The sequence below is a fragment of the Oikopleura dioica genome, chromosome 1, assembly GCF_907165135.1.
Source record: "Oikopleura dioica chromosome 1, OKI2018_I68_1.0, whole genome shotgun sequence".
In the NCBI taxonomy this organism is placed as follows: domain Eukaryota; kingdom Metazoa; phylum Chordata; class Appendicularia; order Copelata; family Oikopleuridae; genus Oikopleura; species Oikopleura dioica.
In genome coordinates this window covers 9,334,091-9,347,691 of record NC_137291.1, presented here as the reverse complement: position 1 = coordinate 9,347,691, position 13,601 = coordinate 9,334,091, and the positions used below count along the sequence as shown (strand labels likewise).

The window sequence follows — 13,601 nt, the reverse complement described above, 5'->3', positions numbered from 1 at the left end:
ATGCCGGAGGACCTCCCGGAGGACCCCTCTGCTGGAAGACAAGGTGCTGGAAGACCAGTATAAAAAAATAAATGAAAAGCCTTGTCTGGCCACATATTGCCACATTTGGCCAAACTCGATCAGACATCTCGAAAGACCTTAAACTTGAAGACAAACTGCTGTAAGACTAATTAAAAAACAAGTTGCTTTTCTTTGAACACGTCTGTTTATTAAATTTGTCAAGAAAAGAGAGGCCCGCTTTTCAATCAGAGTCAGGGCAAAGCCGACCCGAAGGGGAGGCAACGCCCGTTTATTCTTTTCAATCAGAGTCAAGGCGAAGCTGACCCGGAGGGGAGGCCACGCCCGCTTATTCTTTTCAATCAGAGTCAGGGCGAAGACGACCCGGAGGGGAGGCCACGCCCGCTTATTCTTTTCAATCAGAGTAAGGCGAAGCCGATCCGAAGGGGAGGCCACGCCCGCTTATTCTTTTCAATCAGAGTAAGGCGAAGCCGACCCGTAGGAGGCCACGCCCGTTTATTCTTTTCAATCAGAGTCAGGGCGAAGCCGACCCGGAGGGAGGCCACGCCCGCTTATTCTTTTCAATCAGAGTCAGGGCGAAGCCGACCCGAAGGGGAGGCCACGCCCGCTTATTCTTTTAATCAGAGTAAGGAGAAGCCGACCCGAAGGGAGGCCACGCCCGTTTATTCTTTTCAATCAGAGTCAGGGCGGAGCCGACCCGGAGGAGGCCACGCCCGTTTATTCTTTTCAATCAGAGTCAGGGCGGAGCCGACCCGGAGGAGGCAACGCCCGTTATTCTTTTCAATCAGAGTCAGGGCGAAGCCGACCCGAAGGGGAGGCCACGCCCGCTTATTCCTTTCAATCAGAGTCAGGGCGAAGCCGACCCGAAGGGAGGCCACGCCCGCTTATTCTTTTCAATCAGAGTCAGGGCGAAGCCGACCCGGAGGAGGCCACGCACGTTTATTCTTTTCAATCAGAGTCAGGGCGAAGCCGACCCGAAGGAGGCCACGCCCGCTTATTCTTTTCAATCAGAGTCAGGGGAAGCCGACCCGGAGGAGGCCACGCCCGCTTATTCTTTTCAATCAGAGTCAGGGCGATGCCGACCCGGAGGGAGGCCACGCCCGTTTATTCTTTCAATCAGAATCAGGGTGAAGCCGACCCGGAGGAGAGGCCACGCGCGTTTATTCTTTTCAATCAGAGTCAGGGCGAAGCCGACACAAAGTTGAGGCCACGCTTGCTTATTCTTTTCAATCACAAACAGGCCGAAAAGGTTTAACAGGCCTTGACTTGTTCGCTTTCTTATCGTTGAATTCCGATCTTTTGGGAATTTACGAAAAAGCCTCCCGGATGATTCGTGAGACTGATGGGTTCGGAAAAACTCGATATATTCAGGATCTTGTACAGATTAAACGCTCGGTCTAGGACGGCCATATTTCACGGAAGCGTCTGAAACCAGGCGGTTTTTTTATTTTCGTCTCGAGCGCCAATATCGCTTCCAACAAGTCTAAAATCACCCCCGGGTGTGTGTCAGATTAAACATCTCGGTCTGCTGTGCCCTGACTCTGATTGAAAAGAATAAGCGGGCGTGGCCTCCCTTCGGGTCGGCTTCGCCCTGACTCTGATTGAAAAGAATAAACGTGCGTGGCCTCCCCTCCGGGTCGGCTTCGCCCTGACTCTGATTGAAAAGAATAAGCGGGCGTGGCCTCCCTTCGGGTCGGCTTCGCCCTGACTCTGATTGAAAGGAATAAGCGGGCGTGGCCTCCTTCGGGTCGGCTTCGCCCTGACTCTGATTGAAAAGAATAACGTGCGTGGCCTCCTCCGGGTCGGCTTCGCCCTGACTCTGATTGAAAAGAATAAGGGGCGTGGCCTCCCTTCGGGTCGGCTTCCCTGACTCTGATTGAAAAGAATAAGCGGGCGTGGCCTCCCTTCGGGTCGGCTTCGCCCTGACTCTGATTGAAAAGAATAAACGTGCGTGGCCTCCCCTCCGGGTCGGCTTCGCCCTGACTCTGATTGAAAAGAATAAACGTGCGTGGCCTCCCCTCCGGGTCGGCTTCGCCCTGACTCTGATTGAAAAGAATAAGCGGGCGTGGCCTCCCCTTCGGGTCGGCTTCCCCTGACTCTGATTGAAAAGAATAAGCGGGCGTGGCCTCCCTTCGGGTCGGCTTCGCCCTGACTCTGATTGAAAAGAATAAACGTGCGTGGCCTCCCTTCGGGTCGGCTTCGCCCTGACTCTGATTGAAAAGAATAAACGGGCGTGGCCTCCCCTCCGGGTCGGCTTCGCCCTGACTCTGATTGAAAAGAATAAACGGGCGTGGCCTCCCCTTCGGGTCGGCTTCGCCCTGACTCTGATTGAAAAGAATAAGCGGGCGTGGCCTCCCCTTCGGGTCGGCTCCGCCCTGACTCTGATTGAAAAGAATAAACGGGCGTGGCCTCCCCTTTGGGTCGGCTTCGCCCTGACTCTGATTGAAAAGAATAAGCGGGGTTGGCCTCCCCTCCGGGTCGGCTTCGCCCTGACTCTGATTGAAAAGAATAAGCGGGCGTTGCCTCCCCTCCGGGTCGGCTCCGCCCTGACTCTGATTGAAAAGAATAAACGGGCGTGGCCTCCCCTTCGGGTCGGCTTCGCCCTGACTCTGATTGAAAAGAATAAACGGACGTGGCCTCCCCTCCGGGTCGGCTTCGCCCTGACTCTGATTGAAAAGAATAAACGGGCTCGGCCTCTCCTTGGGGTCGGCTTCGCCCTGACTCTGATTGAAAAGAATAAGCGGGCGTGGCCTCCCCTTCGGGTCGGCTCCGCCCTGACTCTGATTGAAAAGAATAAACGGGCGTGGCCTCCCCTTCGGGTCGGCTTCGCCCTGACTCTGATTGAAAAGAATACGCGGGGTTGGCCTCCCCTCCGGGTCGGCTTCGCCCTGACTCTGATTGAAAAGAATAAGCGGGCGTTGCCTCCCCTCCGGGTCGGCTCCGCCCTGACTCTGATTGAAAAGAATAAACGGGCGTGGCCTCCCCTCCGGGTCGGCTCCGCCCTGACTCTGATTGAAAAGAATAAACGGGCGTGGCCTCCCCTTCGGGTCGGCTTCGCCTTACTCTGATTGAAAAGAATAAGCGGGCGTGGCCTCCCCTTCGGGTCGGCTTCGCCCTGACTCTGATTGAAAAGAATAAGCATGCGTGGCCTCCCCTCCGGGTCGGCTTCGCCCTGACTCTGATTGAAAAGAATAAACGCGCGTGGCCTCCCCTTCGGGTCGGCTTCGCCTTACTCTGATTGAAAAGAATAAGCGGGCGTGGCCTCCCCTTCGGATCGGCTTCGCCTTACTCTGATTGAAAAGAATAAGCGGGCGTGGCCTCCCCTTCGGGTCGGCTTCGCCCTGACTCTGATTGAAAAGAATAAGCGGGCGTGGCCTCCCCTCCGGGTCGGCTTCGCCCTGACTCTGATTGAAAAGAATAAACGGGCGTGGCCTCCCCTTCGGGTCGGCTTCGCCTTACTCTGATTGAAAAGAATAAGCGGGCGTGGCCTCCCCTTCGGATCGGCTTCGCCTTACTCTGATTGAAAAGAATAAGCGGGCGTGGCCTCCCCTTCGGGTCGGCTTCGCCCTGACTCTGATTGAAAAGAATAAACGGGCGTGGCCTCCCCTTCGGGTCGGCTTCGCCTTACTCTGATTGAAAAGAATAAGCGGGCGTGGCCTCCTTTCGGATCGGCTTCGCCTTACTCTGATTGAAAAGAATAAGCGGGCGTGGCCTCCCCTTCGGGTCGGCTTCGCCCTGACTCTGATTGAAAAGAATAAGCGGGCGTGGCCTCCCCTCCGGGTCGGCTTCGCCCTGACTCTGATTGAAAAGAATAAACGTGCGTGGCCTCCCCTCCGGGTCGGCTTCGCCCTGACTCTGATTGAAAAGAATAAGCGGGCGTGGCCTCCCCTCCGGGTCGTCTTCGCCCTGACTCTGATTGAAAAGAATAAGCGGGCGTGGCCTCCCCTCCGGGTCAGCTTCGCCTTGACTCTGATTGAAAAGAATAAACGGGCGTTGCCTCTCCTTCGGGTCGGCTTTGCCCTGACTCTGATTGAAAAGCGGGCCTCTCTTTTCTTGACAAATTTAATAAACAGACGTGTTCAAAGAAAAGCAACTTGTTTTTTAATTAGTCTTACAGCAGTTTGTCTTCAAGTTTAAGGTCTTTCGAGATGTTTGGCCAAATGTGGCAATATGTGGCCAGACAAGGCTTTTCATTTATTTTTATACTGGTCTTCCAGCACCTTGTCTTCCAGCAGAGGGGTCCTCCGGGAGGTCCTCCGGCATCAAGTGGCCGATTAGGGCAATAACGAGCCATTCCAGGCTTTATATTTTATTTGTATCTTTCTTCTTTAATAATGGTCTTCCAGCACTTTGTCTTCCAGCAGAGGGGTCCTCCAGGAGGTCCTCCAGCATCAAGTGGCCGAATACGGCAATCACCATCCAATCCAGGCTTTATATTTTGTTTGTGTCTTTATTTTTAAATACTGGTCTTCCAGCAGCTTGTCTTCCAGCAGAGGGGTCCTCCGGGAGGTCCTCCGGCACAAAGTGGCCGAAGTTGACCTTAAGTGTTTTTAAACGTCGAGGACGAAAAGGATGTAGTAGTTAGAAGCCTATCCTTAATTTCCGGCATTTTTGCCATTTTTCGCTGGTTTCCGGTACTTTCCGACAGTCTTTACTCAGAAAAAATGGGTACCAAGACCACTTTTTTGGTACCTACAGATAGCTCAGAGCCTGAGCTATTCATTAAGAAGAAAAAAGACACTTTTCCGATGCGCACACCTTGCGCAGGCCAAAAAACCGATTTTGGTGCGATTTTCGGACTTTTGCAGGTCATTTCCGGTCACACAACAAAGGTTTTTCAAAAAGTCTTCAATATGAAAGTTGTTCAGCTTGAGCTGCTCTATCATCCTATCATGACAGATTTTGAAAAAAACAGCGATTTCGAGTTGGCCATTTTTTGCGGCTGGGCCCTAACTATGAGCTTTCTTTTCGTTTGTTTCTCCTCCACTTCCATGATTTCACCTGGTTCCAAGGCGAAACGTTCTTCAATTTTCGATATATTATTCTTGTGCTTACTAATTCGCTCTTCCCTGCTTTTGATAAATTTTTCAGCGCTTTTGTGTCTTCTCAAGAGGCATTCGAAATTGTCGATCCTTTTCGCATTCCAATTTTGGATCATTCTAGTGCTCTTCCATTCTAATCGCCCTTTTTCCGGTGAGATCCATTTCTCGACCTGAAATATCTCTGAAAACGAATGCTGCTTCTTTGGCTGCTGAATTTCCTCGCTCTTCAATTTTGACGATTCCTCTGGTCGAAAATCGTAATCACGAAATGCAGATCGGAGACTTTGCACATTTCTACGCGGGGTTTTGCGGGTTCCTCGGCTGGAGAAAAGATATTTGGAGATGATCCCCTGGAATTGATCACGGGAGAGATGGCCCTTGATGTCAAACTTTGGGTGGAACCTTTCTAGTAGTAATCTCTGCTGGTTACTCAACTTTGCCATGGTCGAAGTTGAGAAAGTCAAAAGAATATTTTCTCCATTCAGCGGGTTATTTGTCTCTTTCAGCTACTGTGTGTCTGAGTAAAAAAGTAATTTCTGTTATTTTAGGGCAAGTCGCATGCGGATGTTATCAGAATGAGCGATCACGTGTGAATTAGGTCGAGGCTCAAGTTGACCCGCTCAACAGTCAAGATAAACAATTTTCGTCTCCAGGTGGGCATTTTATGGTTTTCTTCTTCGCAGAGTACGGGGCGCTCTGATTGGTCCGCTCCAGAAATCTCGAAGAGGACTTTCTCCATCTTCAGAACCGATTGACCGTGTTTCATGATAAATTTAATACCTACAGTACTGTTTTCGTTTACTGAATCATACAGTTATAATTATACCATTTTAGAGACAGCCCCGAGAAATTGATTATTGAACTTATAATTTGTAATATTTTTAAATGAACTCATTCACTCATTTAGAATGGAACGAAATCGGACGATGAACGGACCATCGTCGACGATCGTTGATAGTCTTTCAAATTTAATCCGCAAAGGTAATCAGGAAGACATGATCCAGGACTGCCTCCCCTACTTCGAACATGTCCCGTCGCTCGTGAAGATATTTTGGACAACATTGCTGCTGCTGCAAAACGAAACATTTTCCGCAACCCAACAGTCATGCATTTAACTCTTCCAGAAATACGGAATCTACGACCAGACGCAAATGGCGAACGAGACCTCAAAATGGCCCTGGGCGAGTTGCAAAAGCTCATGCTTGAGAAAGAAACTGCCGAGGCTTGGGTACCGGAGCTGACTTACTGGGCGATTATGACAGTAAAGAGCATCGGAATTGAATTGGTGAAGGTCGACAAGTTTCCGATTAACAATATTCAAACTACAAGAAGATTTGGGCAAAGCGACGTTGCTGTGTTTAGCTCGCTTTCGTGTATGATCGTCACCGGGATTCACTACTCCATCGATCGAGGAGACAGCTCACTGATCGACTACATAATCAAGCAAGCACATGACATAAAACCCGTTCTGGACTGGATTCTCGCTTCGATCGCCATTTCCAAGCCCGAGTTCATTCTATCCATGCTTCTCAAGAACGCCTTCGAAACCTTCCGCCGAGCTAGCGACGAGAACGAAGCGCAACTTCACGCTCTTACAGTGATTCTCGAGTACCTCAGTGAGATAAAACCGGACATAGTTACTGATTGTCTTTTGAAGCCGCTCACGCCGCACAACGAACATGTTTTCATGTGGACCGTCTATTTGATCCACATTTTGAAGAGCAGCATCAAAAAGGAAAAAGTAGAGCTCGTTCGTAGAATCACCAAACAAGCGGCCAAATATATCACGCCAGGGCTTCTCCAGGAAATGCACAAGCAGAAAGTGGAGAAACACCCAGACATGAAAATTGATGATATCAAAGGTTAGGGTCGACAAATCCACAAAAATCCAATTGCTGAATTATCATTTTTTCGAAATTTTCTCGACCTTTTTCAAAGCTAATGTCTCAAACATCTCCTCTGAGTCGCATTCATTTGACTTGATGCACATATTCGTTTCGATCGTCAATGGAGACGGAGAATTCGAAGAAACGGAAACAGAAATACGCTTCGTCCTCCGCGATATTCTATCGAATATCCTTGACAAGTTGGAGGATCAAAGTTTGTCGACAAAGAATGAGACGAGGAATGAAACGAATCAAATGCTAAACAAAATCACGATTCCCTCGACGATGACCAGTGTCGATCCAGCTTACAGACTTCTGAGGATGACGATGATCTCGACAGATGAATCGAATAGAATTTTCTGTCTTTCAAAGCTGCTCAAAAGCGTCAAAGATCTTCAGGCTCAAACTGCGCTGGTAAAGCTGGTCAAGGAGACCTTCCTAAATCAAGAAAAAGACTGCTTGAGCAAAGCCATCTCCGACGCCTTTGAAGCTCCTCAGTAAGTTCTTTCATCAAAAATTTTATGGCTAATGTTCGTTTCCTTCTAGTGACCACAAGGCCTTGCTAAAAATTTGCTAATCTTGACAGAACTAAACGAAACAAATGAGCCATCAGATCCATCTGCAACAAATGGTAGGTTCAATGTAAAGAAGACTTTATCCAGCTCGTTACTTGTAGTGAAAAAGATCATTCAAGAACGAACAATCGATCATTTGACCCATAAAATCGCAAATATTCTCGACGCGTTTAAACTTCGCGATCCAGAATCGATGATTATTGCAGTAGAAATTATCAGAAAACTCAAGGTAAAACAATTTCTTTGTTCGCCGATATCTTGAGATCATTTTTTAGCTAAAAGAAGCACCAACGAGTCTGAATTTGGCACTAGAAGCAATGACGTTAGATTTCCCTATTTTCTTGACTGCAGAATATGATGAAGTTTTTCCAAAAATGTGGAGCTTTTGGATCAAAGCGGCTTCTGAAGATGCAGCAAGTTTTTCGACAATATTGAGATTCATGTTCGACTCAGTGAGAAAGAGCCACAAAAGAAAACAAGTTGAATTCGAAGTTCCTGAGAAAAAGAAAGTTTCGGTAAGTTTCATCAAAAATAGCTTGATTTTTAGGCAATTTAAGCTTTTGGAACAAGCTCAAAAAATATCTCAAAAAGCGCCGAATATAATGGGTGTCGGAATAATCGGCAAAGGTGCAAAAAAGCGCCGGGTCATCCCTCCAGAGGAAATCGAAGAAGACTCTCAGTTGAACTCCGTTGTTCTCCAATTCATAAAAGAAGTTCTGAACACTGTTGAAAAAGAAGAAGCGAAACTTTTGCTGACTAACACCGCTGTATCGTTGTTTACGGAAGTTTTTTGCGAAGAGCATCCAGATATTGAGTCTTTTTGGCCTGTTCCTGTTGGCAGAGGCGTGCAAAGAACTAATTTGGAGAAAGATCTGGTCTTGCTGAAAAGTATTCCAAAGTTAACTTTCCCGCTTATCTCTGTTTTGGCCGACGATTGGAGAATTTTTAATAGGAGAGTGCCGTAAAACTTGTTTTTTTATTCTTTTCGGAAAAAATTTTCAGCACGAAATAAGGATGACTTTCATATTTCGCGCAAAAATGAACCAACTTCTTGCTTTTTGGGAAGCCTGTCGCTTCACCGACGCTGTCTCTTGCCAGAAAGAGTTGCGAGAGTCAATCAGTCTTGTCACCCTTCTTTCCAAGTCCGGAATCATTCCGGAAATCATCGCGCAAACATCACTTATCTACGAGTTCTGCGCTCCGTATCACGTTTTTCTGTTGTTGAACTCAATTTGGGGATATCTTCACTGCCACCCGCCGACTGCTGAATTACTCGAAAGCAAATTTCAAGGTCTATTATTTCTTATCAAACCTATAAAAATGCTGTTAAGGAGTTAATACAGATATTTTCCTGACAGACGCGCGGAATATAATGTTGGAGAACATCGACAGAACAGGCCATCTTTTCGATAAATTTTTCTGATAGTTTAAATCAATACTCTTGTACTTTCTTAAATTTTGCTACCTGCCACCAAGTTCAAAACGGATAATATATCTTTTCAATAGTCAAAAACAAGAAAATACCGTAGCAAGGTATGTTTGTCATACTGGTTCGGTCTAAGCATCGTTACGCCTATTTTCAAGATAGCATCTTGTCACGCCGTTCAAAAACTGTTCAAAAAGTAACGATCTTTCACTTTGAAGCGGACGAGAGAGAAAGCGACAGCTAGAGTTTTTAGCGTGATCTCTAGAAAGAAGCTAGAATAACAAGAGGCGTAGGTCCACCGCACTCAGTTAATTGGCTTCAGAATGTCTCTGTATCACGACATGGAAAATAAGCTGCGACTTGATGGCCAAATCAACAAAGACAGTCGAATCGCTCGGCGCGATGCAAAGAACAAGGCCATGCAAAACAACTCGATGAATAACTCGACCCTGAATACATCGAAGGGAGGCCTCAACCACTCGAAGAAATCATCTGAGAAGAATCGCAGCAGAAGCGCTTCAAAGTCACCTTCACGTGGCACCGGCGGCGATAGATTTATGCCGAAGTTGGGGGCAGATGCGGACTACTCGGCTCTCATGAGCGAGATGACTTTGAGCAATCAGACGCCGATTGACAAGGAGGAGAAGGACTTGTTGGCCACTATTGGAAGTGTTGCGGCCAACAACACTCAGGTAACGCTGTTTGAAAAGTCAAATCTGATCATTTATTAGCGAGGAATTCTCTCGTACGGAAACAAGCCGAAAATGATGCCCGGCTCCGCTTACGGAAGCAAACTCGTCTTTTCTGCGCAAAAGAGCACCAAAGCAAAAACATCGATACGATACGTCGAGACTTCCGTCGACAAGATCCTCGATGCCCCAAATGTCGAGAAGGATTTCAACATCAACATACTCGATTGGGGAGAGAATAATATCATTGCGGTTGCTCTGGCGAATCAGATCTTTATGTGGAACGCGGAAACGAGCGAGATCAAGTAAGTCCTTCATTTTTCGATTAAACAGAACCGTGAAATTCTAGTGAGTTGTGTTCACTAGAAGAGAACACAAAGGTGACGTCTATCAAGTGGATCGACGAGTGCAACATTTCGTTTGGAGATAGTCGCAACAGAACTCATGTTTGGGATGCGACAGAGATGCAGAGTCTTCGAAAAATGAGAGGCCACGCTGCTCGAGTATCGTCCATCGCTGTTGGACAGGGCGATGTTCCCTGGCTCCTTACTTGCGGATCCAAATCAGGAGAGATTCATAATTACGATGTGCGAAAGCCCAATCCATTTTTATCCAAATTCAATGTGAGTCTTTGTTGTCTTCTCCTTAAATTGTTGATTTTCTAGGTCCACACTGAAGAAGTTTCCGGATTGAGCTGGTCTCCTGATGGACGTCTTCTCGCGTCTGGTGGCATCGACAATGTCATAGGATTGTGGAGCAACGACATCGGCAGCTCATTCAACGAACCGATGCATAAACTTGAGGAGCACCAAGCTGGAGTCAAAGCTGTTCAGTGGTGTCCATGGAAACCACAATTGCTCGCATCCGGAGGAGGTGAGTTAAGCATGATATTGGCGTAATTCTGATCATAAAAAGGCGCTGCTTGCAAGAAAATGATAATCTGGAACGGCAACACCGGCCAGAAAGTGCTCGATGTCGATACTGAGTGCCAGGTGAGCGGAATCCACTGGAATGAGCGGCTGCGAGAGATCATCACTTGTCACGGATATCCGAATAATGTCCTTCGCCTCTGGAAGTACCCAAAATTTACGCACATGACGGATTTCGATGGACACGATGGTCGAATTCTCTGTTCGAGTCAGTCACCCTGCGGAAAGTACGTCTGCACACTTGGCGAAGATGAAACTCTTCGGCTGTGGAAGGCGTTTTTCTCCGAAGAAACAGAAACAAAGGTAACATTTTTCTTAATTTTCCCTCTTTTACCTAAATTTACTAAATAGGCAAAGCGAACTGGTGGATCTCGAACCCAAACTGCCACTGCGCTATCTATGCGCTTTTAAAATCACACTCTGCCATCACACTGTCAGCATTCCTAGTGAAAAAATAAACTTTTTCCTTTCCAATGACAATTTTAGTGTTCATTCAAATTTATACAGATTTGTGGCTCAGACAATGTACAAATATAATGTCGGAATCAGGCGACTTCTTGGCACATCCGCTAGAAGATTCGAAGCGGTGACTCCACAAAATTCAAAAGCAGTCGTTCTTGAAGGTGAGGCGAGAAGGAGAGAGCTTGAGGCTTTGCGTAGACAGAAGAGGTTCGACTTATGGGAAGGTTTTCATGCTCTAGTAGACGAATTTCTTTCGAGTAAGAAATTAGTAGTTTGAAGACTTTTTGAAGACGATCGAAGGCCAAGAGCGAGTACGGCAACAGCTCGGCCCAACTCAAGAAAATATTAAAACTCAAGCAGAGAAGATAAAATCCATGAAGTTAAAAAATGATCCGGACGTAAAAGAAGAAGTAACGATATTAAAGAAATTGAAAAAGGAACTCGAAGACCTTGAACGCGAAATTCTTCTGGCTGACGACTTCTTCGACTCCGCTGGCTTCGTTCAAACTATTAAAAACCGGTTTATTTATGCTCAAAGTGGAGAGATTTATGGCGGAGGAGCGGGATTATACGACTTTGGGCCGCTTGGAACAAAGTTGAAGAATAACGTCATCAATGCATGGAAAAAAATCTTCGTAAATGGCAAGCCAACTGTTTTTGAAATTGACACGGCAATCATGACGCCCGAGAAAGTTCTTCAAGGATCTGGCCACACCGAAAAATTTGCCGATATGATGGTGAAAGAAATCAAAACTGGAGAATTTTTCAGAGTTGATCAGCTGCTTTCTTCAAAGATCGAGAAAGAAAGATCTTCAAATAAATTCTCCGCAAAAGAGCTTGAAGAAGATCTTTTGTTGGTGGAATCGCCAGACCATTCAGTCATTGAAAAACTACTGAGGAAATATTTCGGCGAAGGGGTTTTCTCAGCGCCGACGAATTTCAAGCTGATGTTTTCTTGCAAACTTGGACCGGACGAAAGTGGTGATAATTTCGGTTTTCTTCGGCCGGAAACAAGTCAAGGCGTGTACACAGTGTTCCCAAGGATACTCCATCACAATAACGGAAACTTGCCATTTTCAGTCGCTCAAATTGGAACATCATTTCGAAATGAGATCAAAGCTAGTGGGGGCCTACTACGTTGCCGAGAGTTTCAGATGATGGAATTGCAGCATTTCTACGATCCTAAAGACGATGATATCAAATTAAATTCGCCAGAGCTTGAGCAAGTATTGCCTGTTCTTTCGAGAGATGCTCAAACAAGCGGTCGTAGCATTCAAGCGCTCAAAGTCGATGAGATTCTTCAGTCTGGGATTGTTAGCTCGCCAATTTTAGCATCATATCTGGTCAAGACTTTTCAATTTCTGATGACTCTCGGAATCGATCAGTCGAAGATCAGATTCAGACAGCACCTGGAACACGAGCTTGCGCATTATGCTAAAGATTGCTGGGATTTGGAAATAATGACACGGCAGGGCTGGATAGAGTGTGGAGGATTGGCTAATCGTGGCTCTTATGATCTTAAAAATCACGTTGAGGCGAGTGGAACAAGTCTGATGGCAGAAAGGCAGCTAACAGAACCTAAACCGGTAAAAATCTATGGAATCAAAGTCAAGGCTCCGAAAAAGTTCAAAAAGACACCGGAAGTACTCAAATTCGTCAAGAGCATGAACCAGGAGCAGATTCAAAGAATATCAGAAGATGATTCTGATTTTATCGAAATCGAGGGCGTCTCAGTTGCGAAAAACGAACTATTGATAAAAGAAGAAATCAGAAATGTTCAAGTGGAGTCTTTTTATCCTGAAGTCATTGAACCGTCCTTTGGTCTTGGAAGGATTCTAGTTGCGCTTCTTGAGCACAACTTTCAGCAGAGAGAAGTTGATGGGAGAAAGTTCTTCACCTTTCCAGTATGTTTCCAGCATCTCATTGATTTTCAAATTCGTACTTTAGCCCGCTCTTGCACCATACAAGACTTCCGTTATGACGATTGTCAACATCAAAGAATTGGATGAAAAAGCTCATTCTATTTCAAAATTAATTTGTGATCAACTGTCCGCTTTGAATGTTGATTATCGGTCAGACACTGGAGGAAAAACTATCGGCAGAAAGTATAGTTTGATTGATGAAATTGGAGTTCCGTATGGGGTTGTCATCGATTATGATACCTTCAGATACTCTCCTGCCACAGGAAAGCTTTTCAAAAATTATGATTTATTTCAACAGTCGACAATTTGCGAAAGCTTATTAAAGTTTCTCTCCGGGATCGTGACACACTCACTCAACTCCGGATTAATGTCAACGAAGTCGCTCCATTGATCCATCAACTTACCAATAATGAAATTTCCTTCGCCCAGGCAGAGAAAAAGTACCTCTGGCAAGAAGAGTTTTTGGACAGTCCAGACCAATTTACGCTTCGCGAAAACTTCAAGCGCACTACAAACGGGATGAAGTATTCTGAACCCGACGTTGGAAAACTTCTCGCCAGTTTGGCCGATGTTGCAGTCCAGCTTGGAAAGCCAGAGCTTTTGATGCATATTCATAACTTTAAAAGAGACATGAACTAAAATCTCGTCCGAA

At 46.4% G+C, this 13,601-nt stretch overlaps 5 protein-coding genes across 5 annotated transcripts in view; 4 read left to right on the top strand and 1 right to left on the bottom strand.

Annotated features, from left to right (window-relative positions):
• LOC145710840 (uncharacterized) overlaps window positions 1–7,164 on the bottom strand; it is a 40,808-nt gene extending 33,644 nt beyond the window's left edge. Inside the window, exon 1 of the mRNA XM_081788545.1 lies at window positions 7,159–7,164. The gene's annotated coding sequence lies outside the window, so the exon portion shown is untranslated. The remainder of the gene's footprint in view (window positions 1–7,158) is intronic.
• LOC145710782 (uncharacterized) lies at window positions 5,972–7,750 on the top strand. The gene is made up of 4 exons (XM_081788495.1): window positions 5,972–6,922; window positions 6,999–7,443; window positions 7,493–7,577; window positions 7,623–7,750. The coding sequence occupies exons 1-3, from the start codon at window positions 6,166–6,168 to the stop codon at window positions 7,521–7,523; spliced, it is 1,233 nt and encodes a 410-aa protein (XP_081644621.1). The 5' UTR covers window positions 5,972–6,165; the 3' UTR covers window positions 7,524–7,577; window positions 7,623–7,750.
• Window positions 7,751–8,514: 764 nt separating this feature from the next.
• Window positions 8,515–9,027, top strand: LOC145710839 (integrator complex subunit 5-like). The gene is made up of 2 exons (XM_081788543.1): window positions 8,515–8,812; window positions 8,853–9,027. The coding sequence occupies exons 1-2, from the start codon at window positions 8,536–8,538 to the stop codon at window positions 8,942–8,944; spliced, it is 369 nt and encodes a 122-aa protein (XP_081644669.1). The 5' UTR covers window positions 8,515–8,535; the 3' UTR covers window positions 8,945–9,027.
• A 122-nt stretch (window positions 9,028–9,149) lies between these two features.
• Window positions 9,150–11,045, top strand: LOC145710768 (uncharacterized). Its single transcript, XM_081788489.1, has 6 exons — window positions 9,150–9,639; window positions 9,679–9,941; window positions 9,986–10,259; window positions 10,302–10,509; window positions 10,552–10,868; window positions 10,917–11,045. Exons 1-6 carry the CDS (start codon window positions 9,271–9,273, stop codon window positions 10,974–10,976), a joined length of 1,491 nt encoding a protein of 496 aa, XP_081644615.1. The 5' UTR covers window positions 9,150–9,270; the 3' UTR covers window positions 10,977–11,045.
• A 104-nt stretch (window positions 11,046–11,149) lies between these two features.
• On the top strand, window positions 11,150–13,596 carry LOC145710762 (glycine--tRNA ligase-like). The gene is made up of 2 exons (XM_081788487.1): window positions 11,150–12,931; window positions 12,975–13,596. The coding sequence occupies exons 1-2, from the start codon at window positions 11,402–11,404 to the stop codon at window positions 13,338–13,340; spliced, it is 1,896 nt and encodes a 631-aa protein (XP_081644613.1). The 5' UTR covers window positions 11,150–11,401; the 3' UTR covers window positions 13,341–13,596.
• Window positions 13,597–13,601: the final 5 nt, after the last annotated feature.